This window comes from Festucalex cinctus, chromosome 9 (genome assembly GCF_051991245.1).
Source record: "Festucalex cinctus isolate MCC-2025b chromosome 9, RoL_Fcin_1.0, whole genome shotgun sequence".
NCBI lineage: Eukaryota > Metazoa > Chordata > Actinopteri > Syngnathiformes > Syngnathidae > Festucalex > Festucalex cinctus.
In genome coordinates, this window is record NC_135419.1 from 12,545,783 (window position 1) to 12,572,602 (window position 26,820).

General features: G+C 36.8%; 3 protein-coding genes across 11 annotated transcripts in view; 2 read left to right on the top strand and 1 right to left on the bottom strand.

Moving 5' to 3' along the window:
• The window catches only part of LOC144026166 (PDZ and LIM domain protein 7-like), a 33,064-nt gene extending 18,240 nt beyond the window's left edge, over positions 1 to 14,824 (top strand). For all 3 annotated transcript variants that reach the window (XM_077532753.1, XM_077532750.1, XM_077532752.1), the window contains exons 6-11: positions 8,849 to 8,901; positions 9,150 to 9,390; positions 11,476 to 11,656; positions 11,795 to 11,915; positions 13,877 to 13,992; positions 14,206 to 14,824. In XM_077532753.1, coding sequence (XP_077388879.1) covers positions 8,849 to 8,901; positions 9,150 to 9,390; positions 11,476 to 11,656; positions 11,795 to 11,915; positions 13,877 to 13,992; positions 14,206 to 14,292 — 799 coding nt within the window. In that variant the 3' untranslated portion in view covers positions 14,293 to 14,824. The remainder of the gene's footprint in view (positions 1 to 8,848; positions 8,902 to 9,149; positions 9,391 to 11,475; positions 11,657 to 11,794; positions 11,916 to 13,876; positions 13,993 to 14,205) is intronic.
• Positions 1,526 to 4,622, top strand: LOC144026169 (PDZ and LIM domain protein 7-like). The gene is made up of 5 exons (XM_077532757.1): positions 1,526 to 1,538; positions 2,711 to 2,749; positions 3,017 to 3,168; positions 3,994 to 4,030; positions 4,314 to 4,622. The coding sequence occupies exons 2-5, from the start codon at positions 2,733 to 2,735 to the stop codon at positions 4,408 to 4,410; spliced, it is 303 nt and encodes a 100-aa protein (XP_077388883.1). The 5' UTR covers positions 1,526 to 1,538; positions 2,711 to 2,732; the 3' UTR covers positions 4,411 to 4,622.
• A 198-nt stretch (positions 14,825 to 15,022) lies between the features above and the next one.
• The window catches only part of unc5a (unc-5 netrin receptor A), a 197,699-nt gene continuing 185,901 nt past the window's right edge, over positions 15,023 to 26,820 (bottom strand). For 4 of the 7 annotated variants that reach the window (XM_077532743.1, XM_077532746.1, XM_077532744.1 and 1 more), the window contains 2 exons: positions 22,577 to 23,007; positions 15,023 to 19,868 (listed from right to left, as the gene is read on the bottom strand). In XM_077532743.1, the coding sequence (XP_077388869.1) occupies positions 19,703 to 19,868; positions 22,577 to 23,007 (597 nt within the window). In that variant the 3' untranslated portion in view covers positions 15,023 to 19,702. The remainder of the gene's footprint in view (positions 19,869 to 22,576; positions 23,008 to 26,820) is intronic. The other 3 variants (XM_077532745.1, XM_077532748.1, XM_077532749.1) reach the window with 1 other exon arrangement.

The window sequence follows — 26,820 nt, forward strand, 5'->3', positions numbered from 1 at the left end:
GCATATTCAATCGAATTAATTTGATTTATTGTCCAGCCCTAAATTAATGTATTAATCAATAAATTGATTTTTTTTTTTTTTTTTTTACTGCAGACTAGTTACCTAATGTGTGCACCATAAAAATATTTCTATATCAAAGAAAGTGCTTATTTGCACTGTATTTAGTTGTATCTATTTATTTATTTATTTATTTATTTTTAATTCACAGTTGTTTTAACATTGTAACATAAAATGCTTTATGGCTAAAGAACGTGCTGACAAAAAGACGGTCAATTGCTTGGCCTAGCCAACACTTTTTTTCTTTTTTTTTTTAAACAGCATGTTAAGATAAACAGTCTCGAGACGGTCAGTCTATCAAATGTAAACATGGTTCAAGTAAAGCGAAAGTATTGACGTGCTAATTTTGTTGGCCTGTGTGCTCACATGGCTGCGTTGGGTAAACACACTTTATTGTTTTTCCATCAGTCTGTGGGGTGACAATCATGGGATGGGAGAATTTATTTATTTATTTATTTTTGCACGGAATCTGAAATCTATATATCTTTTTTCAATGCCAGTGTTGTATTAAGCAGAATAGTACTTCACAGAGAAGTTCTGTCATGGCTGCATGGATGGTGATCTTGAGGCCGCAAGTTAGTTGCTGCTGCGAACAGCCAAATAGTGCACATTTTCCCCTGAACTGCTTGAAGGCGCAATTAATGGCAATCAGTTCCACACAATCACAATAATTTACAGCAATCAGTGTATTTGTTATGATGGGCAACCCTAATATTTAACAACGCAGAATGCAGCAGTATGACATCACAGCGTCTCCTCGGTTACGCCAATTTGGGTCGTCGTAATCGTGCGACTTCAGCCACCAGTGGTGGATGTGGTCTGGTCTTGACTCATAAATTCTGCTGAGCTGTCCACGACTTTAGAACCTTGTTACTGGATTATTGAAGCAGTCTGTCTCCTCATGGTTGGTTGATGTGTGGCAAAATTGCATTCCTGTGGCATTTGAACATGGTAACGACGCGAGTATGCGAATTTTGATGAAGACATCACTGCATCTGTCGAAACTTGAGCTATTTTGGATGATAGCCCGTTCTTTCAACTTGTTCACTTTTGTGTATCGAGCACTCCGTTGTTGTTCGAGACGCAATCACGGCACAAGATGACAACAGGAGAGTGACTGCGGCGCTGCAGAAATCCTGTGTTTGGGCCAGCGCCAAAGCCATTTACATAACTCTCGAAAAGCGTTTGCGTACGTGGCTGAGAGGATCGGAATGACAAACGTTTTGTGCCAAGTCATTACGGCTCAGTGTGACAATAGGTAGCCCTGACAGGCGCACAATGCTGTCTTTCTCTCACACAGCCTACTGACAATAAAAGCATGCCTTTGCTTAACTCTTTGCTTGTTTGCTGCTTTCTGATGATGGTTCTGCTTTTGCACATACTCTCTTTTCCTAACCTTCCAAAACGGTGTCTGACCACATTCTCTTTTCTGTTTTCCCCCTCTCTTTCCCTTTAACTATGCAGAAGGAGAAGCTTGAAAAGTTAGTACATTTCCTTTCTCTCTCACCTGCGTGTTTGAAATCATGACATGTACGCATAGACACAATATTAGGTGAACATGTACAACTGAATGACATCTAATACTAAAATTCTGAAGTGAAAAATATAAAAATGCTCAGTTTGATTGATACTGTCCAAGAGGCATTAATTAAAAAAAATGTTTATTAAAGTCATAAAGTTGTTAGACTAAATTTATTAAAATATTAATAATTTTATGAGAGTAATGTTGTAATTTTATAAGAAAAACTGTATTATGAGAATTTTATTGGGTCAAATTTCCCAAACTGACATAACCGCAGAAATCTGACCCTAATTACATCCTCATAAAATGTTTTATTTTTGTAAAATTATAACTTTAGTCTGTATTATATGTTTCAAGTTATGCTTGTAATTGTGACACTCATAAATACTTCTGTAACGCTGACTTTATTGCCAATTTTCCTTTTCATTTTAGCTCGACATCCACTTATAAATCTTTGTAATGCACATTTCCTAGGGCCGCAAACTACAACCACAATAATGAGCATGTTGTTAAATGAATGTCTCCCGACAGTGAAGAAACCAAACGAATCATTATAATCATTTGAAGCGGCATTTTACTGCATCTCATTAAGTATTGTGTAGGTGGACCTAATGTTATTGCTAAATGAGTGATTATAGATTCTCAGTTTTCAGCAAGAGCATGCATCCTTTGTGCCCTAGGTGGCCTGTTCCATTATCTATTATTATTGCAGTCTTTCCCAGCCATTATTGATCCAAAGTATGACTACTGAAATAATGATCATCGTCTCAATTTACTTACAAATGTACTTAATGATGTGACTTTTCCTGTTGTATTCATAGCAACAGATGGTTACATAGGTTTATTGTTGTCACTATAGATCACTGGCATGGATAGATGTATAATCAAATATATATAATTAATGAATGATTTGTTTTGGACAAATTAGGTGAAATTAGATCTACCATCTCATGATGCTTGCAACACTTTTTAGATGTCTCGCTAGCTAGAGTCTTTTGTTTATTTTTTTTTTATTTAAAAAAAAAAAAAATTCTTTCTTCTCCCCTCACCATATTACTGCTATTTCTTTTTAGTTCATCCATCATTGTTCTCTGTCCACTGTTAACCTTGTATTTTTGGTCTGTTCTGTAGGATTCAACCTATCTTCTATGATATGCCCCAATCATCCAAGTAAGGGGCTTGTGCATGCACATTGTTTTGCTAGTGTAGGTGTCTCTTGATTTTTAAAGCAGTTAGTCGGGTCAAATACTGTATGTTTGGATTAAAAGCCTTTTGGCCCAAATTCCTAGCATTCCATTTAGTTGTTGCATGGTTGGTTCTGGACGTCCTGAGTTGAAGATGACCTGATTGGTATTTGGGAGTAGCTGGTCTGTGGTTTTTTTTTTGGTTTTTTTTGGTGCTTTGTTTAACGAATGCCTGTGGTGATGCGTATGTTAGGCACGACCTCAGGATGGACATGCCCTGTTTTATCCCCAACGACCGCAGCAAAAAGAGGTTGATCCAGGACACTGAGGACTGGCAGCCTCGCACTGGTACCACCCAGTCACGCTCCTTCCGCATCCTGGCCCAGCTCACTGGCACCGACTTCAGTAAGTCCGGGACCGGGCCTGGCCTGGCATGTTGACGGTGATGGACTGCTCGTGTGAGCGTGTGACTGAATACAAGTAGATCATTTGTTTTGCTGCTGAGTGGGAACAAGCAAAAAGGAATAATGGGTTTGATTCATGACTACAACACGTGATGAATGAGTAAGATTTTGTTTCTTGATACCATAACAAGCTCTCTATTTAATCTGAAATAGGTTTTGTTTCAGATTTCAAAGGATCTGGACAGACTTGAAAGAAAATCAGTTAATCCCACAGTTCTTTAATTTGACCTTAGAACGTCTCATTCTGTACAACTTTAACAAGTCAAATAAACTTATACACTCTAGGTTATTTTTAGAGTCGTCTCCATTTTACACTGTCGGCTAAGCTTTGTCTTTGACTGGCACCACAGGAGGAATTAACTTTGAAACACATCCCATGCAAATTGTCCAGCTAATTGTTGCATTGAGAATGAACTGTTCTCCAAAGTGTGCACAGTACTACCTTTGTTGTTTTAAGGGCTTTAGTCACAGTATAGTAATCATCATGATAGTTAAAGAATAACGGCTTGGACAGATGCAATCTTTCAAATTTGGTGCAGTTCTGCACTGACTGCTATTCTAGTTATTTATGATCGACAGTGGCCCAAGACATTTGCAGGGCGAGACATTCATATCACATCAAACGCAACGCAACTTGACGTGAGGAACTTAATTCCCATGTTGGGCCCATGAAAAGCATAATCTTGTTTATTGACTGACCCATTTTTATAGTAGGTGTCGTGTCATCTTTCCTAATGTGTGTGCGTGTGTTTCCTGAATCTCCCAGTGCAGGACCCAAATGAAGAAACCATGAAGCGGGGCAGGTAAAGCCTGAGCGTGGTTCATAGTGGTTGAGCATTTTTTGTTGTTGTGGACTAGTTTAGTATGCACTTTTGTGTGTGCGCACGCAAAGTTCAGTGTGACCTTTTCGTAGGACCAACATAATGAATTTGTCATTTATTGTGCATGAGGCCTCAATCTGCAACCCCTCTTGTGTGTTTGTGCATTTAAAAAAAAATTTTTTTTTACCCAACTCGTCACTATTATTTCTCCTCCTCGTAACTTCTTTCCATCTGTCCATCTGTCCGTCTCTTCCTTGCGGGGCAGGGAAAAGTTCCTCACCGAGATTCAGAGCCCCCGCTATGCCCGTCTGAGGGACTGGCACCACGACAGGTCCGCTTGCTCCCTAAATGTCAAATCCTGAGCGACGCCCGTGTGCCGCGCCTCAGAGACGACGAAGATAGCCCACCATCCGCTTGCTGATAACTTTAAGACACAAGCGGGATGGGGGCGGCGGCGAAAAAGAAGTTTGAAAATAATCCTAAACTAGATGTAACTTAGCCAACATGACAAAGTGGAATGTTGCAAACTGAGCCAAGTGTTAAGATCAGTGGACCACAGTGTCTGGAGCCCAAGTTTCTATCTGACTGAGCAAGTGGGGGGAAACTTGTGGAGGGGGGAGGGAGGGGGGTACCTTACCTGTTTGATTCTCAACCACACTCGCTCTTCTTATTTCTCAAGAGTTTTCATTTCTGATCCTCTCATCTTGTATGTGTCTCCAAACATTAAGAAAAGAAACCACTAAGCTGTATCTGACTCTTCTTTTTTTTTTCCTTTGCTGTCATCAGAAATACAAAACATCTCACAAAAACATCGTCTTGCCTTTCTCTATTTCTTTGTGTGTTTCCTTCCTTTCAAGTTTCCATCTTTCATTATGCAAGCTGACATCTTTGTATCTCCTTTCTCGGCGTTTGCTGCAGCCTCCCGGTGAGCTCACCTTGTACAGGCTTGACTTGATCTGCTCACGCTTCACACGTTTATTGCCTCATTGAGAAAATCGTTGTGCAATTAGTCATGAAAACTACAACAAACATGCACAGACATGCGTCATTGAATAACTTCTTAGTCATGAAACTGCCTGTGGTCTAACATTAACGCTCCAGCCAGAAATAAAGAAGTGGAATGTAAAAGCTAGTAATGCTCCAATTTAATTCTATTTAAATCCTTTTGAGAGCGGTGGTGAGCAAAGAAAACACAGCCAACGACGATCATCCAAGCGCTTAGGTTTTGGTTTTAATCACAAGACTTTGTCAAAGTAAGATTAAGTATTATTAAATTAATAAATTGATAGGAGTGTACATCTGACTAACTTATTGAAAATGTCTAACTTGGCAATAGAATTCATCTTGCGAGAGCAAGGTCAGAAAATGTCTGTAGAAGACCAATAACGCACCGTTATGTTTCAGATGACGATAAAACATCTCGGACCATTTTGGAAATGCGTGTTGTTCAGTGAACAGCAACCAAGATGCTCTTAATCTAATCTAATTAATGTAATTGTGCGCGGGAGTCAAATGTCAAACTCGTGCTGTTTAACTGTAGCAGTTAAACCGGAGTCAAACAGTTGCTATCATTAAACTGTTTTAAAGTAACTATAAAACAAAAGTGTTAAGTAAACCTTTAAACATTCTTAACAGCCATGTAAGTGTTAAAAAAAAAAAAAAAAGTGAAAGTGTACTGTAAAGGTTGCTTTTTAGTTGCGGTGTGCCAAATGCCAATAAATTTGATTCACATAAGAACGGAGATAATCATTTACTACAATTCAGAATCAATATAAAATGTCCCAAAATTGATTTTTATTTATTTTAAACTATAAATTCCATCAAGTTTATTGTTAGCTACAACGTAGCACTTGTGGTCCGCATACTGTTTTGTGGGAAAAGTCACTTTCCTTATGATTCAAAACTTAGTAAAAGTATTTTTATTTTTTTATTTTTTTTAAAGACACTTTAATGTCGTCATTTGCCATTCTGTCGTGCAAAGAAGACTGGAATAGATCATGACGATTCTTTGCATAGCCACAGATTGAAGTAGAAATCGTCATGCAAATTGTTCTAAATCGAATCTCAGACCCGAAAATCACAATCGAATCGAATTGTGAGACAATCAAAGATGATTAGCATTCTGTCTTACAACTAGGTAGGTTCTTCTTTTAGAAAAAACAAAACAAGAAAAACTGTGATTTTTAAAATACACAGCTTTTGAATTTATTGTGTACATTTTTAAAGGGACATTCAGTAATCCCCAGCACCATCTAGTGGTAAAAGAATGGCATGAGAAGCACACAGGAGCACCGCACACTACGGTGGCGTAGACAGACCACATTTCGTAAGGGTACCACCAATTTTTAATTTGCGTGAGCAAACGAATATCTGAGCGGGCGACGGTGACTTGCCAGCCGTTGTGAAGCGCGTCAAGCGAGCCGGAAAGACCGACCGAACCGGAATTAGCCTGGAGTAGCTAACGACGTTAGTCGGAGCCATAGGCTGGAGTGGCTAGTGAGAGGAGCTAGTCAACAAACAAAAAAACCTAGTAAAAGCTTGCTTGAGCAAAGCAGAAATTGACAAGCGATGGGCCCGAATCACGGGAGTTAGTGGCGACTACCTGCAGCAGGGGAATGAAAGCTGTGGTCCACCCAGGCTAACTACATTTGCGAAGTTGTCCTTTGAGCATGCGTAAGAGGAAAATGGCAGCTCTAGTAAGGTGAAAGTACAGCCATGTAATGTAACTAGTGATTACTAGACCTAAAAAAAAAAAAAGAAAATTATGTTTTTTTGCATACTATTGACATAGTTTTTTTTTTTTTTTTTTTTTTTATGAATGAGTTATTAGTTCATCTCTAGATGGCGCTAGGGATCACTGAATGCCATTAAGGCATTAAAAAATGTTGATCAAATTGTGCTCACAGAGAGACGTATTTGTATAAATAAAACTATATAAGGAATGTGTGGAGCAGCCATTAGACATGCAGTCTATTTCAGAACGCCTTTCCTTGTCAACCTGCATCACCTTTTGCGTAGAAGATGACGTGCGCTGTCTTTCTCCGTGGAAAAAGAAAATGGAAAGCCTTTCTTTTCCCTCCCCCCTATTCAAACGTGTCTGCGCGCAAGTCGACACTTTCCTCTGGGGACGAGGCCAAAATAAGAACAACTGAGGTAGATGAGAAATCACAGGTGTAAAGAATGAACTGCAAATGTCAAGGTGTCCATGGCTTGTTACTCTGCAGCGCGCAATCGCGCACCTGCATCTCCCCGGGCCCGGGGGTGCTTGGTCCTATGTTGAAAGCGGTGCAAATGTCAAGAAAACACGCTCCAGGCCACTCCAGCTGGGAATAGACACGGCTGAGGATGCACCTGTACCCTTCAGCAGCGTGAGGAGCAGACAAACAACAACACATCTCAGAGGAGCTGCTGTTGCTCGTCTGCTGGTCAAAAAACCCCATTTCAGCTGCTTTGCTTTATTTGACCTTTAATTCCCCTCCATCTCATTAGCTGCGTTCCATTTAACTTCCTTTGCGTCATCAGACCTGCAAGTCCTCTTGGTGCAATAGCATAGGGATTCGTTATTAATATTCAGTGTGCGCTGTTTGGAAGCACATTTTTTCTTTGAATTGTTTTGTGTTCACGCGTCGATTAATTGACAGGCGTACTTGCGAGGCTGAAGAGCAAAGTTGATTCAGGGTAATCATTTGCCGGATTCTTTTCTTTGCAAATGAGCTGCGATTTCATCATCTCACAGAGGCTGATTGTAGATGGCACTGTTGATGTTGTAAACACGATAGTCGCTTAAGGCGCTGCTATCTTATTTTATTTTTTTCCCAGAATGACGCATCTCCAGAGCACGCTGTCTTCACTCACAACTTGTTTTCCCTCCATCTCAGATTTAGTTTGAAGATTTTCTCAATATAGTGACGCTCGCTGCGGGTAACGGAACTTTTAGATGCAGAAACAAGTCCTCATTTCCGCAGCTCCGCACACGCGGGCTGGAAGCCAAACAACTCTGGGTTCCAAATTTGACAGGATGCCACTGAACATGTCTGATGAGTTTTTTGGCCGACTTACGGAAAACAGTTAAGGTGTTCGGGTGGGATTGCTATTACAATGCGGTGTAGAATTTTGATTCGGCTTCTGAGTCCCTTGATTTGTTTGTACTAGGTTAGAGTAAAACATCATCCTGCTGGTTTAGTTCCATCTCAAAAGGGATCCAGATAAAACTGTGATGAGGGGTTTTGGAGCTTTAAAATTTATAATAAATGTCAAACAAAGCTAAATAATTTACGGATTTCATTTATTGTTTTTTTTTTTTTTTTTTTTTTTTTTTTTTTTTTTTTTTTTTTTTTTATAAACCTAACCCCAGCGGAAAATGAGGGAACACTGTATCATAAATGTATTTATTTTTAAATTTGATTTTAAAAAATGCACGCCACACTCGCAAACAATGAGAGCCACTGCCACCTACTGTAGTATATGTGCAATTACATTTTATTCTAGTAGGTACACACGCTCCTGTTCAAGAAACCATAATAGACACATAATTGCACAAAAAAAAAAATGCTTCACTCTGGGTCAATGTACTATTTTTGTTTATTTTTAGCTTTTATCTAGTTTTACTTTCCAGCCAAGTTCCCAGTCACACTATTCATATTTAATGTTTAGATCACACAAACTCAACTTTCAAGGTAATATGAGGCAGCGCGGTTGCTGCTGTCAACACAAACATGACATGCGTTGTTATTGAGAGCTGTGTACTTTTTTTTTGTTTTTTTTCTTCCTCCCTCTAATTAGTCATCTCCTTCTCCACAGTGTTGAGCCAACTCCATCACCTGCCAAGGCTCAGACAGCCAATAAACCAGATGGTGAGTTTGTCCTCACGCTCCTGCTGATGCATTCAAGCAGCATGTAGGATGTGCTAATGCATTTTTATTAAGTGTCAATATATCAGGATCAACATTTGCGTTGACATCTGGAGAGCGAGCTTATATTATAGATCTTGTATATCCACCCACCCACCTTCAATTTTGCGGAACTCTCCAAAGTCACAGCCGGTTGTTGTTTGTTTTCCCCAAAACAAATGGCACTGAATGTTTGTTTTCCCTCAACGCAGGATCCAAGACGGCATCCGCGGGCGTCTCGTCGGCGCCTGCCTCCCGACCTCCGTGGGTCACCGACAAGAATTTCGCCGACCGTTTCCACCCGGACAAGACGAGCACGGTGGTGACGCACCACCAGCAGCCGCTTCAGCCCACTCCCATGGAGAACCGCAGCTCCATCCTGCAGGCGGCGCAGCAGGCGCCCCAAAGCAGCGGGAGGACCCCCGTGTGCGGAGCCTGCAACAAAATCATCAGGTGAGAATCGGAGACGTCCGTTGCGATATTTGAGTCACTTAATCGGCACGATCAAATAAAACAAAATCTCACCCGCCGGAGCTAGCCGTTATGTTGTGTTCCGATATTAGCTACCCATACGCACTCAACTCACATTTTTTTTCACAATTTAGCATCTAGCGTATGTTGTTCAAAGTGGTAGCAATCATAAATCTATAGTGTATCGTCAATGCAATGCTGTTCAAATGTCGGTTGGTGAGCAATGGGCAAGTCCATAATAGGCTTAGCAAGACTGAAAAACCCGAGCTGTCAAATGCTGATGGCCTCATGTCTGTCCGAATGATACCTGGAATGAAATGGGAAAAAGGAAGTGCATAGTAACTTTTGGGACACTTAATGTGGTGTTTTAGTAGGAGAAGGTGTTTTGTTTTTCTCCCTAGCAACAATTCAATTAATCTTCATTACTGCAGTTACTAGCTAGTAAGTGTTTTCTAAGTCTAGTAGTATTTTCTTTTTTTTTAATGAGTGCCACATTATTTTTGTATCTTGTAACTGTCAATTGATAACATGATGGCGGAAAGTTAGGAATTTAAAAAAAAGGTTTGCTAATATTATGAACACAAAGCACAAATATAATAGTACAGTGAACCTGGGGGGTAAGTTCTAAAAGGTGTAATACGTGGATTTTTTTTTCCCATTAGTTTTTTTTAGATGAATGAAAAACTCCAATTTTATCGAACACTGTTGCCATGGCGACGCACTGTTTGCTATGAACAATTATTTTGATTGTCCAAACATGCGTAAAACATGACATTTTGCACACACATCAGACCTGGTTAAAAATGTGTGTTGCTGTAGCACCCCGAATATTTGAAGGGACACTTGACTCATTTAGCCATTTTCAGCAGTAAAAAGTAAATATTTTGTCCAGAATGATTTTGATAAGTTCATTATTTTTCATGTACAATTAATACCTTTAAATTTTCCACTACCTGTTGACTGAAGATGACATCACTGGTGCTGATGAATAATGTCACGACCAATCATGCCTCACCTGTTCTCTGGCTTTGGTCAGCAAACTGAGCCACGACTGGTCGTTACCTACTTCCTCAGCACAGGTGATGTCATCTTCAGTCAACAGCAAGTGGAAATTGTAGTTTTTAAAGGTATTATTGTAGATGACAAGTAATAAAATTATCAAATTCATTCTGGATAGAATATTAACTTTTTACTTCTGAAAATGATTCAAGTATCCTTTTAAGACTCATTGAAGCCATTTTCGGCAGTAAAAAGTTATTTTGTCTCAAATTTATTTGATAACTTCATTATTTTTTTTTATGTACAATTAATACCTTTAAAAACACATTTTTGTACTTGCTGTTGACTGAAGATGACATCAAATTTGCTGAAGAAATGGGCAACGACCAGTCACGTTTCACCTGTTTTCTGGGTTTGGTCATGTGACATTAGCAAACTGAGAACACGCAGTCGACCGCAAATGGCAAAATTAGTTTTTAAAGGTATTAATTGTTTATGAAAAAAATGAAGTTATTACATTAATTATTGACAAAATATTCTCTCCCTACTGCTGAAAATGGCTAAATGAGTCGCGTATCCCTTTGACAAATCAGCCCATGTTACATTTTTATTTGTGGCAATTTTAACAGCCCGACTTACAGTACAAAAAAGGTCTATTGAAGCCACAAATCTAATAGGAAATCCACCATTTTTTATTTCTTTTAAAAATGTGTCTCATATTTCACATTTTAAAGCGGCCATATTTTATTGAACTCCCCCAAGAGAATTCATACTTTGGCTTCTTCATCGAAAGATATTGAAAATGAAGTTACCTAAAGTCTTTCATTTGGCACCCACAGGCTTCTTTTTTTTTTTTTTAAATTAACGCCATGTGTGTTCAAATACATTATTTGAACACACACAAAGATGGCAAGCATAAACTCTACAAAATGTGCCTTTAAGAGGCGGAGCCTTCTGACATGGCTTGTGAGAGTGGTGATTATGCACCAGTGTGCTCGTTGTGTTTATGTATGTTTAATAAACTGGCGACAAGCGCACGAGTGCCTGACGCCACGTTGTGTTCTTCAGGGGTCGCTACCTGGTCGCACTGGGACGTTCGTGGCACCCGGAGGAGTTCACGTGCTCCCAGTGCAAGGTGGTCCTGGAGGAGGGGGGCTTCTTCGAGGAGAGGGGTTCCGTCTACTGTACCAAGTGCCACGACAACCGCTACGCGCCCAACTGCGCCAAGTGCAAAAAGAAAATCACCGGGGTAAGTAAGAGGATGAATCTAACGCGACTAAACAGCCGAGCCGGGGCGGCGGTTTTTAAACAGGACTTAATGGATGTAAATGCATGCTGGGGGCCCAGCGCAAAATAAAACATTTACAAGCTTTTCTCGCCTCATCAGGAAATCATGCATGCCCTGAAGATGACCTACCACGTTCAGTGTTTTAAGTGTGCAGCCTGCAAGACTCCGATCAGGAATCAAGCCTTTTACATGGAGGAGGGCGAACCTTACTGCGAGAGAGGTGACAACTCACATTCAAGTAGCGAGGAGGAAAGTAGACGGACGCTGGAATGGCGGAATGACGTGCAGCGTTTCGTTTGGGCTTATGTCTGGAAACACAATTCAGAAATTGCCCTGGTGTTGACTATATTAAACCAGGATATGATTAGGGCCATGCGGGAAAGAAAAAACATGACAATAAATTAAAGTTAGACAAAAAAAAAAATACATTTCAGGTAATAACGTTTATAATATCGGGAGTATAAATGTTTACCTGTGGTAATATTTTAGTTGTCTTAAGTAATGTCTAATTAATGCAGTCTGAATTTTCATTTTACCAGTAAACAATTTAACAAAAGTTTGGCTTTGAGGAAAATAGTCATATTAGTAAGGAGCCCTGGATTTAATGAGAATAGTCATTTTATTAAAAAAAAAAAAATTATAACTATATATATATATATATATATATATATACACACACAATAATAAAAATAGTCATAGCAGATATCAGAATATTAAAAGGCGAAGTCACAGTTGGATATTACCTAAAGAATAAAGTGTATGACGAGACTGGGAAAAAAAATGGCGGGTGGTCTCAAATCGGTGTGTTTAAAGGGACACTTTACTTATTTAGCAATTTTTGGCAGTCAAACATTAATATTTTGCCTATAATAAATCAGATATTTTCATTATTTTTTACGTACAATTAGTACCTTTTTAAAAACGCATTTTGCAACTTGCTGTTGACTGAAAATGACATCACAAGGGCTCAGGTAACCAATCACAGCTCACCTGTTTTCTAGGTTTGGTCATGTGACATTCACAAGCAGAGCTGTGATTGGTTACCTGAGCCCTTGTGATGTCATTTTCAGTTGACAGCAAGTTGCAAGACGTGTTTTTAAAGGTACTAATTATACATGGAAAAATAATGAAATTGTGAAATTTATTATAGGCAAAATATTCATGTTTGACTGCCAAAAATGGATAAATAAGTAAAGTATCCCTTTAAGTTTGTGAGAAATTTGAAACACTTAAAAATGTACTTGATTCTCCTAATAGTCATACTTTATGAACATAACGTTTTTGGGGGTTGTAGTTTTATAATTTTAATTATGACATTCATAAAGAGGGACATACATGCTAAATTAAATTTGCATTTTTTTGCTAGCATCTTTGTTAATGATGAAATTATGAAAATGACAGATATGTATACAAAAATTTTTTAGTCTTATTTTAATGAATTACTCTTACAATTTTAATAACTATTTTAAAAATAATCTCTTACCACCCTTAATCACGTATGACAGAATGAATGTTGGCTCTGGTCTATTTAGCTCCATTGCTGTTCATGAATGTGGCATGTTGGTGGCTAAAAGATTTAGCAGGACTGCTGCTTTAGAGCAGATGCGCCGACTCAGCATCTTTCCAGTGCTGGAAGAGCTCAAGTCTTATCACATCACAACACTTTAAAAGCAACTCTCGCACACTAATTTTCATATAGAGGCTGGAAAAAAAATAATGTGGCCTCTAAAAGTAGTAAGTGTGACAACATTACTCGTTATTGCCGGTTCTGAGAGTCATGAGTGCAATGTTAAGTTACTGTTTTATGCAAGCGATTGGCCAAAGATGAGTTTGACTTTCGTCACCATGGGGATGCTTGTGGCTTGGACACAAACGCAGCTCTGCTTACCTTTTGGCTTCCACATGCATCCGTGGAGAGATGTTGGTTGTTTCTGCATGATAGTTTCAGTGCTTGAAAGTGGTTCTGGATCTTCCCCCAACTATTGATTAAGTCATAGTAGCTCCCAAACACATTTTTAGAACTAGGCAGCTAAAAAAAAGATGTAGTTGTTTAATTTTCCCACTTGATGAGTGCAGGCACTCCGGACTCATCACTATTTGTATACAAGACATCAAAAGTCAATTTTCCATAATATGTCCCCTTTGGAGAGCATCATTTTAAGGTCTGCGTCTTTTTCCCAGATTACGAGAAGATGTTCGGCACCAAATGTCACGGCTGCGACTTTAAGATCGACGCCGGCGATCGCTTCCTGGAGGCTCTGGGCTACAGCTGGCACGATACGTGCTTCGTCTGCGCGGTGAGTCTCCCTCCTTTCACGTCTCCTCTTCTCAAAGCGGCAACGTCGAGAAAGCATCTGACAGGCACTCGGGGGGTGGGAAGCTTTTTCCTCTGTGACTTGTCATGCATTCAAGATTCACAGCATTTGGTACTAGGGCTGAATTTCGTTTTCATGAAGTAAAACAGATGACAAGAAATCATTGGGTCCTGTTTGTTTGTTGCATGTGTGAAGCTGTGCCAGATCAACCTGGAGGGCAAAACGTTCTACTCCAAGAAGGACAAGCCCCTCTGCAAAGGCCACGCCTTCGCCCCCGTGTGAGTTATCCTCGTCTGAGGTCGCCCGTGTTCATTTTGGATGTTCGAAGCTTCAACGCTCCGCTACCGCCTCTCATGCCAAATACGCAGCGTGTCGCTCAACGGGAGCGAGCCGAGCCGTTCAATCACGCCGTTTACCTTTCAGTTCAGCCTGATGAACATTATTGGAGTTTTTTTTGCGCATCACTTGGACTCATTTTAATTTCCGGAAACTTTCTATGGGAAGTTTGGTTTCGGATTATTGTAAATGTAAGAGAAATTGCTTTGCAGTTGGACTCAACAGGAAATGTAAGACATTTTTACCTTTTCAAAAAAATATATATTATAGACAAAATAACTATTTAGATCTTTCAAAGGCATTTTTTTAAAGGCAGTATTTTATGTTCCCAAAGATAGAATCAGAATTTATTACAAAAAAATGTTAACTCTCATCCAGCAGTTTTTTTTTTTTTTTAACTTGCAGCCTTTTGTTGAATAATTCAGAAAATATTTTTTTAATAACTGCCGGATTGATTGAATAAACATCTTTGCTGTGATGCGTGTGCTAATTGTTGCTAAATGTTCCTTAATGCAATTCATAATCTCATCTGTCATCTCTAGTACTGTTCAATCTGCATCTAAATGTAACAATTTGCACAATCAAAAAAAAAAAAAAAAAAAAAAAAAACCCAGCCTAGGTTAGTTTTTTTTTCTGTTGCCACGACAACACCAGTTGCAAGTAAAACACCTAGTCATTGAATTAACAATATATAATTTATTTACAGAGATTTCAGGTTCAATTACTATACATACCTTTCTGAAATGTCATAGATCGATATATATATATACATAAGGCCAAGTAAATACTTGAAAGCACTTAGAAACGAATTTCCAAAATTCTACCACCAAATCCATCATTGTCCAAAAAAGTACAGGAAATCTCCCTCTGCTGAAGTTTTTCCTTTTGCCACAAAAACAAATTTCCACAACAATTTACATCGACAGTAAAAACGCAAAAGGGAAAAACAAATCAAACTAAAATAAAGTTGGGATTATACAATTGCATAAGCGCAGTGGCATGTAGTAAGTACAGCATTTTTGAATGCAGAAAGGCAACAAACATTGACTTCAAGAACTGAAACGCATCACAAGTACAAAAAAAAAAAAAAAAAAAGTCTATTTGGAGAAAAACAGAGCAACATGGCGTGGAATGCGCACGCAAACTCGACTTCAAATAGGAACGAGTGATACAAAATGTACAAGTTGGCATGTAAGCAAAAGGTCGGATATGCTGGCAGCCCGTCAACTACATGAGTGGGATGTGCACGCACGATCTCACATAAACAGTTGAGCTACCACACACATTCACACTCTCAAACATGAACTCTCACACATTGTAATGCAAGCAAAGCACTCTCACACACAAATGCACTCATCACGCAGTCAAACATGCACTCATGTATTCTTACACAAGCACTCTCACACAGTACTTCATCTCACACATACCCACACATGCACTTGCACCCAAGCAGTCATGTACACATTCTCAGACACAAATATAAAATGTATATGCTTACAATTACTTTCTCCCGCACTCTCACACAAACGTTAACTCTCACACACCCGCGCCAGTGAACAGCTGACATGGCTTCCGAAACAAGGCCACGTCTTCCTCCAGCCGTCCCAGCTCGGTGGTTGACTAGTAAGCTCGTATTTAAATGCTGACGTCGGCACGCACGCAAGTGATGAGAAAGAAAGAGTGAAGCTTCCTGTCAAGAAACTCTCTAAAGCCTTACAACACTGCAGAACGTCTCCACTGCTAGGTTGCCAAACAACAGTTAAATAGGCAAACACGTCACGGTTTAGACTTGACAAATGCCGCGCAACTTAAGTGTCATATTTTTTTGTTATTATTATTTGGCTTCATATTAAAATATAATTTACATTTCTTTACAAAGTGATCGCACAAACACATACAGTCAACATTACGGCTTCAACGACAACGATGCGGATGCTCGCCGCACACACACACAAAAAAAACTAAGTGAAAATGATGAATGAAAACTTTGGTTACCAATTTAGCTCGCACGCACGCACACACACACACTGAACTGTATGCAAATTGACAGCACTTGGCTGCGATAGAAAAAGTATTATATTACATGTGAACGTGATCCTTTTTGAACGAGTTCCACATTTTGTGTCCGAAGGTTTGAAAGTGAAGGCTACTGACACAAATGACACAAACATGTCGTGGCATCTTTGCACTAAAAGCTCGTTCGAGAGAGGAGGGAAAAAAATAAAATAAAATAAAATAGGTGGGAAAAGAACAAAAGGAGCATTTAGGGCCACAACCCAAAGAGAGAAAAAAAAGAATGTGGTATTACACAGAAACCAAAGAAAAAGTTGTAATATTATTTCACACATATTCACCCCTCGTGAGCATAAGTCGTATGGATAATGGATGGAAGTTTTTTTTCCATTTTAAATCTGACTTTATACAAGTAATATTTTCTGGCTATTCACATAATACTCCAAATGTTTTCGCAATAGTACAATTCTCGCAACACTGATTTTTCTCTTATTACAATTAAAAAAAAATATGACTACAGAAATTACATATCTATTTTCTTTCATCAAACATTACACATTTTTCCTCATAATATTACAACTCAGTTGAAATGTTTCCCTTTTTCCCCTATGCCCTCATTCCTTTACTGAATGCAGAATAAAAATATATATATTTTTAATTGGAATAAATTAATTAGAAAAATGCAATTTTACAAGAACAAGAAGAAGGTGTCCATTTTAAGAGACAAAAGTAATTATTTTACAATAATTTAGTAATATTTGCATAAAAGTGAATATTCTGGGAAAAACTTCATATATATATATATTTAAATATATATATATATATATATATATATATATATATATATATTATTATTTTTTTAAGTCATACATTAAATTAGAAATACGAGTGGCTCTAGGCATCTACCTGGGGGATCCCGTATTTAAATGACCACAAAATATGGTGGTCAACACACCAGACGCTTGTCAACCAGATATATTTTCATCTGCCAATTAAACATATGATCATGTACTGTCACATTTTAACGTTACATGAAACTTTTTACATAAGTTGATGTTTCACATTCATCATGTTATAACGTAACTTGTTAGCGCATTCAAATTATCACGTTAAAATATAACAATCACATTAAATCACCAATATCATGTAAAAATATGATCTTTAAGTTTTTTTTCTGGTGTGGCAGCAATGTACCTTCGCAATTATGAGGAGGGGGAAGTCAACTTTTCATTAATTTTGTAGTGTTGCGACTTGCAATATCTTCACGACTTTAAATGTCTAAAATCTTGTAAAAAAATAAATAAATAAATTCTCGTTATGTTAAGAGACTAATACCATTTCTTTCATGCTATGACTTTGTTTTTGTAATATTCCAACTGTGTCACTCTGGAACTGTTTCTTTTGTTTTCTATGGGCTGTGGCCCTAATAGTCCTTCCTCGTTAGGAAGGAGAATTGCAGTAATGGTGTCAAAACGACGCGTCCTCTTTGCAAAGCACATGGAAACATAAAAGTACATTCCAAAAATCGGGACAATCGTAAAAAGAAGCTCCGGTGTGTCGAGGGGGCTTCCGAGCATACGCCAGCTGTTTGACTGAGTGTGTCTTTAATGAGGGAGGGAGTGCAGGGGGGCTCTCCTGACAACTTTATAGACATCACATGCAACCCTGAGGAGGAGCGCACTCACGCACACGCACACACACTATGGCTGAACTGGGGATTGAACCTGCGGATGTTCTCGTCGTGTATGCGTCTGTTGCGAGAACGTGCTACTGTGAAAAAACAAAACAAAACAGCAAAGCGCACCAAACATGGCTTCAGAAAACGCACTTTAAAGAAAAGCAAAGTGTCCCTTAAGTCGACGCTAGCCACGTCACGTTATTTGGTCGCCATTAAAGCAATTAGACGACACGTCACTTTAGGGCGGTGACGACATGCGTTGCTTCCCGAGTGTTTGGAGGCCCCGCGGCGCCTTCATTAGCGATGGCGTGTCAACTAAAAGTGAAGACATGAACGAGTCCTCCCTGGAAAGAACGCACATGGAACGTTGACACAGAGTGGAGGTGGGGGGGAAGTGGGGGGGCGTTGGGGTCCTCAGATGACCCTTCCATCCTAATTGCTTTAAATAGCAGATGACCTTGATATCCACTTAAGGTTTTTGTCCTCACTAGGTCAGCCTTAAAGGGGAAGTCAAGTCAAAAGATTTCTTTGTGCTCCAACTATTCTAAGCATGGTACTCTCATTGATATTGTGTTTGTGGAGTATGAATTAAGAAGCAAACTCCACTTGTTTTCATCCAGCTCAAGGGAGCGGCCATTTTGTCACTTGCTGACTGAAAATGACATCACAGTGCCAAACATTTTTGACTCAACCTTGCCTTTAAAATAAAATCCCAGATGTGAGTCCCAAAATGTCCATTTTTGTCCCCTTCAATGAAAAAGGCCCTTGAAATGCAACCCTTGATACCCTTAATGTTAAATGACAATATAATTTAAATAACTTTAAATCGAAAATTTAACAATAAATTAAGAAAAATATTCTCTTTTGGAATAATATGAAACAAAAACTGTCAACAAACAAAACAAAATATTTTTTTTGTCCCTAAAATGAAACAATGCCTCTTTAGCAAACTAGCTGCTAGCTTACGTTAGCTAGTTATCTCTCTTCCACTACTTTTGACATTTCTGCACACTAAAAGTACATCAGCCACAACTAGTAAAGTGCTACATGTTAACTAGTAGAATTTTAGAACGAAACCAATAACATAGTTAATGTGCAGTTACCATCTAGTTCAGTGGTCCCAATCAGTAAAGTACCAGTAGCAGTAAAGTGGTACATTTTTGGTACTGGACTGCAAACATACAGCACACATCTGGATGGAAAAAATAAAATAAAAAAAATATGCAAAAATATCATACAGTTGAAAGAAATGTCCTACTAGTCATACATTAGTACATTATAATAATTCTACTAGTGCTTCACCAGAAATACTTGAAGTGTGCAGATGTCACCAATTGCGCAGTTTGGCCTTAATAGTGAACTGAATTGTTTTAATAGTGAAGACAAAGACCTTAATGGACCTTCAAATGGATATCAAAGATATTGACTAAATGCTGAAAGGACTTTCCCGATGTCAAATTTAAATGGACTTAAACGATTGGATTACATTAAGCGCTACATAAGGCATGGAATTGAATGACTTTTGGGGGGTGTGTGGGGGGACAATATTATCTTGCCTCTTGGATATGATTCTGTCATCGGAAAGAGTTGTTACCGCGTCCTCCTACACCGATTGACGTCAACCAGACAGCTGCGCCGGCCCGCACGAATCCTTCTCGCCGCCTGTTAGCACTCGCCGTCCGACACCAGGAAGATCATGGCTTCCTGCTTGCCGATGTCGGCCATGACGGCGGCCAGCTGGTTGATGTTGCCGCTGTGGAAATGTTGCGCCTCCCACAGGTCCAGGATGGTCGAGGTCGGGCTCGCTTTGGACGCAAAGAAGCTCATGTGTCTGTTGGGACAGTTGCAATCAATTTAGTTCTTGTGAAAATGACTCAGGGCACATTTTCAGGTCAGCGATCAAGAGAAAAATATTAATCAAAAAATTTTTTTTCCATTGATTTTTCATAATTGATACTGAAATCATGATATGATTATCCATATCAAGATTTAGTATTTAATTACCTGAATCTTCTTTGTTTGTTTTTGCATAACTGTATAACAATACTGCCGTCTGGTGGACAAATAGTGGTTAAATCATCGGGCACAAACAAATTCTTTACTTTTATAACTGTAGGAATGCTGAAAGCATTTTATACTACTTAATAATTACTAATAATACCTCTACTATTACTACTACTACTACTATTATATATACTATTATATGTAATTTTCACATAATTTATCCTTCATAGCATTCAGTATTCCCACGCAATTTCTACAGAAATTGCACTTAGTCTAGTTAGACAATTCTCCACAGTGTAGTTGGAATTTTTTTCCCCCTCATTCCTTGACTTTTTTTCACGATTTCCACTGAGCCTCTTTACTTTCCACCAACTTTCAATTGCAACATGCCTCACATTGTTTACAGCCAAGTTGGCTCAGGCTCCAGCAACTGCCATAAAACAAAACTAAAAAGCAATTTCCATTTGAAGCCCAACAGCGGCTTAAAAGCAAAAGCCTCATTCGTCTTTATTTGATGTCGCAATAGGTCCTAAATCCCACTTAGTAAAGCCCACACGGACGGACGGACGGACGGACTTGTGGCGGTTCACACAGTCGGAAGTGACCTTTTCCCGTTTTAGGTGCACAACCTTTCGCCATCAAGCCCAATCAATGACAACAAAGTGGGCGTCCCACTCGGCCGTTTATTTGATGTTGAGTGTTGCCTGATCCCCGATGTACTTGCACACACTGATTAGATGAAACGCTCTTTTCCTGTTCGCCTTCACGCTCAAGGAGAGCACACAAAAGCACTAAAGACTCGTGCACACCACTAAGGCAGTGCACTGGGATGTTTAACACACTAGCCAATACTTTTCACCTTGACATTGCTTTGCAGTGTTTGCTGTAGTGGACATCCATCCCTTCTGTTATATTGTGGGTCAAATAGACCCACCTTCCACTTAAAGAACAAATGTTAGTTTTGCTATCAAACCGTTTAATTTCAACATATTTGCAATGAAAACAGTTAAGATCTTTTTGAAACATGAAGTTGGAAAATGGATGGATGCATGGAAGTATATACTGGGTCAAAGTGACCCAACAAAGTTTTTTTCCGCTATGAAACTTCACATCAACAGACTAGGAAATTGATAAGTTTGATGTATGTGCAATGAAAATGGTTAATATTAAGCTATAAAACATGTTTATTGCATTGGTTTTGGAATACTAAACATTTCAGGTCAAATTGACCTGTTTTAAGACTGAAAAAATTCTAAATATTTGGATGAAACATCTCATTGACAGACATTAGTTCACTCTGACATAATATTCAGTGTAATGTTAAATGTTTATTGAAATGCTTTTGGAATATTAGACATAGCCCGGGTCAAAGTGACCCATTTTAAAGTTGAAGATACAAATAAGTATTTTTTTTTTCTCGATGAACCTTCTGAACAATTAGAATAGTATATTTTCATTTAAAATGGCTACTAATGTTTATTAAAATGTTGTTTGAACATTAACCATAGACCGGGTCAAATTGACCCATTTTAAAGTTAAAAGACTACAAATAGCAGCATTTCCTGATCAAAAATTTTCATTGCAAATATTTGCAATGAGAGCAGTTAATAGTTAATGGGATGTGTTTTTATCATGAAACCCCCGGGTCAAATTGACCCGGGAACATGACTGCTGTTCCTGAGAAACCAACCTAACAGGAACCCTCCTGGCGTAATAAACGAATACCTCTCTGACAAGCGAACATCATTATCTTTGCAAAGACACAATATATTGCAATTATTATATAGTGCATATATGGTCAAAATGTTGACGTGCACAATACTGCAATGAGAAGCTGCTGTTTTATCCCCCATTAACACGTGTAGATGAGGACGGATCAAACAAGCCGAGAGGTTGTTGTGGTCCCATCTTCAAGCCTAATTGAGAATTGATTCTGCTGAGCGCAGCATTGCTAATTAAAGCTGTACTGCATCAATTCGCTGGGTGATTAATCGGGGCAAATAAAGTTGATCGGACAAATTAACTTTACCTATTTGGTTTCATTAGGCGGCCAGAAATTAAATTTGTGTAAAAGGGATCAATGGCTGCAACTGCTTTTCAACTACGCCAATTGTGTAAGTGAGAAGAAGGAAAAAAAAAAAAAAAGAACAGGGTGGCAGCTTGGCATGAAGCCACAACATTGCCAGATTTGCTGCTCAAGGATTGTTTACATTTCCTCACAAGTTGTACTGACACAGAAAAATTGCATTTGGCTGTGCGTGTCCATGGCAAGTGGCTAATGTTAGCGAGGCACTTGCTTTGCTAACATTAGCTTTAACCTACGACACCAGTTTCTTATTAAATGATGCTGGTTTGTCAAATTTGCAGTGTGTTGATTGTTTTATATCTGTAATATGAAATTGTATTCTTTCTGTTAATCTGTTAATAATATATTGAATGCTAGTTGTTAGAAGTAGATCTACTATAAAAGAGACTGTACTGAACTATTTGCAAGGCTGCTTGCTAACACTTTGTTCTCGCTCGCTCGCTCTTTACCTCTCGAGCTTGAGTCTTTGCGCCAGCATTCTCCAGTCGGCTCCGTTGGGACACGGCGCGTCCAGGCTGCTGCAGATCTTTTGCCTTATGAGGTACGGGATCTGAAAGGCGCTGGGCCCTGCCAGGGCGGTGGCGTTATTGTCCATTAACAGGAACTCGGAGTCCACGGCGCGGGTGTCCTGTTTGCGACAACAAAGCCTTCGTGAAGAACCGCGACAGGAAAAGGCACAAAAACGGGGGGAGGAGGATGAACTCCTCAATGTCACCTTGGCAATGTTAAATTCGAGGCCGAAGCTCTGTCCTTCGCCTTCCACCTGCCACACGCACAGCTGGCAGGTGAGCTCGCAGGTGCTGAGGCTGAGGCGCTCCAGAGTGAAGGTGCAGTGCAGGTACCGTTGGGAACCGTTCCAGATGTGGTAGAATGGGATCTCCTGCACATCATTCAAACACCACAAGACAATGACTACTATGGAAAGCTATGTGAGCCTTTACAGTGATTCAACACACTTAAAAAAAAAAAAAAAGGTTGGGCCAAAAATAACCCAAATAGGGTCACAAAAAGGGACTGACAACTTTTTGGGTTACTTATCTAACCCAAATCTTTTCTATAAGAAAAAAAAAAAAGACCATGTAAAGTAAGGCTTTTTTCTTTTCTTTAGTTTTTTTTTGTTTTGTTTTTTTTCTTTATAAAAAAGAAATTACCATGTATAGTAAGTTTTTTTTGTATATATTAAAAAAAAATACCATGCATAGTAAGGTTTATTTTTTTTTAAATAAAAAAAAATTCCATGTATAGTAAGGTTGTTGTTTTTTAATTAAAAAAAAATACTATATATAGTAAGGATTGTTTCTTTTCTTTTTTAAATAAAAAGAAAATGACCATGTATGGTATTTTTTTTTTTTTTTAAATGACCATATATGTAAGGATTTTTTCTTTTCTTAATAAAAAAAAATGACGATGTATACTCAGGTTTTTTTTTTCTTTTTTTTTTAATTAAAAAAATGACCATGTATAGTAAGGCTTTTTCTCTCTCTTTTTTTTTTATAATAAAAAAAATGACCATGTACACTAAGGTTTTTTTTTTCTTTTTTTTTTCTTTTTTTTTTAATAAATAAATGCCCAGGCTTTTATTATATTTAAAAAAATCACCATAAAAAAAAAATGTATAGTAAGGCTTTTGTTTGTTTGTTTGTTTGTTTGGTTTTTTTAGACAATGAAGAGTAAGGCTTTACTTTTCTTTTCTTTTTTTAAATAATAAAGCAAGACCATTTATAGTAAGGCTTTTTTTTCTTTTTCTTTTAAATAATAAAAAAAAGACCATGTATAGTAAGGCTTTTTTAGTTTTTCTTTCTTTTTTTTTAATTAAGAAAATGACCATGTATAGTAAGGCTTTTTTTTTTTTTTAAATGACAATGTAGAGTAAGGCTTTACTTTTCTTTTTCTTTTTTTTAAATAATAAAGAAAGACCATTAAGACTTAAGGTTTTTTTTCATAAAAAAAAAAATGACCATGTATAGTAAGGCTTTTTTTTTTTTTTTTTTTTTTTTTTTAAATGACAATGTATAGTTAGGCTTTTTTTCTTTCTTTTTTTTTAAAATAATAATTAAAAAAAAAGACCATGTATAGTAAGGCTTTTTTTCCTGTTTCTTTTCTTATCTTTTTTTTAATAAGAAAATGACCATGTATAGTAAGGCTTTTTTTTTTTTTTTTTTTTTAAACAATAAAAAAAGACCATGTATAGTAAGGCTTTTTTTCCTTTTTCTTTTCTTTTTTTTTTTAATTAAGAAAATGACCATGTATAGTAAGGTTTTGTTTTTTTTAATTAAAAAAATGACCATGTATAGCAAGGCTTTTTTTTTTTTTTTTAATTAAAAAAAATGACCATGTATAGTAAGGCTTTTATTATATTTAAAAAAAAACCATAAAAAACATCTATTTTAACTTATTTTTTTTCGATCAAGAAATGACCAGGTATATATAGTAAGGCTTTTTGCCTTTTAGTGGATTGGGTAGCTGAAGAATTGAAATTGAAAAGAAATGGCGGAGAGCAACGGAAAGACCTGCAGGAAGGGACTGCAAGACCAGGAATCGAACCAGGGTCACCTGCTCCAAGGACAGGCCTCTACAGGTGCTCAACCCAGTGAGCTAACCCCATGAGTTTTTTTTGTAATAAAAAAAAAAAAAAGACCATGTATAGTAAGGCTTTTTTTTTGTTTTTGTTTTTTTGTTTTTTTAAATGACAATGTATAGTAAGGCCTTTTTTTTTTTTTTTTTTTTTTTTTTAAGACAATGTAGAGTAAGGCTTTTCTTTTTTTTCTTTTTTAAATAATAAAGAAAGACCATTTATAGTAAGGCTTTTTTTTTCTTTTTCTTTTAAATAATAAAAAAAGACCATGTACAGTAAGGCTTTTTTTTTTTTTTTTTTTTAAATGACAATGTATAGTAAGGCCTTTTTTTTCTTTTTTCTTTTTTAATAATAAAAAAAAGACCATGTATAGTAAGGCTTTTTTTTCTGTTTCTTTTCTTTTTTTTTTTTAATTACGAAAATGACCATGTATAGTAAGGTTTTTTTTTTTGTTTGTTTTTTTGTTTTGTTTTTTTAATAAAAAAAAATGCCCATGTATAGTAAGGCTTTTTTTCTTAAAAAAATTAATAAAAACGAAAAAAATAAAAAAAATAAAAAAAGACTGTATAGTAAGGCTTTTTTTTTATTTTATTAAAAAAATGACCATGTATAGTAAGGCTTTTTTTTTTCTTTTTTTTTTTTTTTTTAATTAAGAAAATGACCATGTATAGTAAGGCTTTATTTTTATTTTTTATTTTTTTTTTAAATGACAATTTAGAGTAAGGCTTTACTTTTCTTTTTCTTTTTTTTAAATAATAAAGAAAGACCATTAAGACTTAAGGTTTTTCTTCATTAAAAAAAAAATGACCATGTATAGTCAGGCTTTTTTTTTTTTTTTTTTTTTTAAACAATAAAAAAAGACCATGTATAGTAAGGCTTTTTTTCCTTTTTCTTTTCTTTTTTTTTTAATTAAGAAAATGACCATGTATAGTAAGGTTTTTTTTTTTTTTATTAAAAAAATGACCATGTATAGCAAGGCTTTTTTTTTTTTTTTTTTTAATTAAAACAAATGACCATGGCTTTTATTATATTTAAAAAAAAACACAAAAAACATCTATTTTAACTTATTTTTTTTCGATCAAGAAATGACCAGGTATATATAGTAAGGCTTTTAGCCTTTGAGTGGATTGGGTAGCTGAAGAATTGAAATTGAAAAGAAATGGCGGAGAGCAACGGAAAGACCTGCAGGAAGGGACTGCACAGACCCGGAATCGAACCAGGGTCACCTGCTCCAAGGACAGGCCTCTACAGGTCTCTACAGGTGCTCAACCCAGTGAGCTAACCCCACGAGTTTTTTTTGTAACAAAAAAAAAAAAAGACCATGTATAGTAAGGTTTTTTTTCATTAGAAAAAATGACCATGTACAGTAAGGCTTTTTTTTTTTTTTTTTTTTTTTTTTTTTTTAAATGACAATGTATAGTAAGGCCTTTTTTTTCTTTTTTTTTTTTAATAATAAAAAAAAGACCATGTATAGTAAGGCTTTTTTTTCTGTTTCTTTTCTTTTTTTTTTAATTACGAAAATGACCATGTATAGTAAGGCTTTTTTTTCTGTTTCTTTTCTTTTTTTTTTTAATTACGAAAATGACCATGTATAGTAAGGTTTTTTTTGTTTGTTTGTTTTGTTTTTTAATAAAAAAAAAAATGCCCATGTATAGTAAGGCTTTTTTTCTTAAAAAAATTAATAAAAATGAAAAAAATAAAAAAAAAGACTGTATAGTAAGGCTTTTTTTTTATTTTATTAAAAAAATGACCATGTATAGTAAGGCTTTTTTTTTTTCTTTTCTTTTTTTTTTTTTTTAATTAAGAAAATGACCATGTATAGTAAGGCTTTATTTTTATTTTATTTTTATTTTTTTAAATGACAATTTAGAGTAAGGCTTTACTTTTCTTTTTCTTTTTTTTAAATAATAAAGAAAGACCATTAAGACTTAAGGTTTTTCTTCATTAAAAAAAAAATGACCATGTATAGTCAGGCTTTTTTTTTTTTTTAAAACAATAAAAAAAGACCATGTATAGTAAGGCTTTTTTTCCTTTTTCTTTTCTTTTTTTTTTAATTAAGAAAATGACCATGTATAGTAAGGCTTTATTTTTATTTTTTATTTTTTTTTTAAATGACAA

What these genes read in the sequence shown, in the direction of transcription:
- LOC144026169 (XM_077532757.1), top strand. An exon ending in GCTCACTGGCACCGACTTCA is followed by an intron (nt 3,169 to 3,993) that starts GTAAGTCCGGGA and finishes TGAATCTCCCAG; the next exon opens with TGCAGGACCCAAATGAAGAA. An exon ending in GAAACCATGAAGCGGGGCAG is followed by an intron (nt 4,031 to 4,313) that starts GTAAAGCCTGAG and finishes CTTGCGGGGCAG; the next exon opens with GGAAAAGTTCCTCACCGAGA.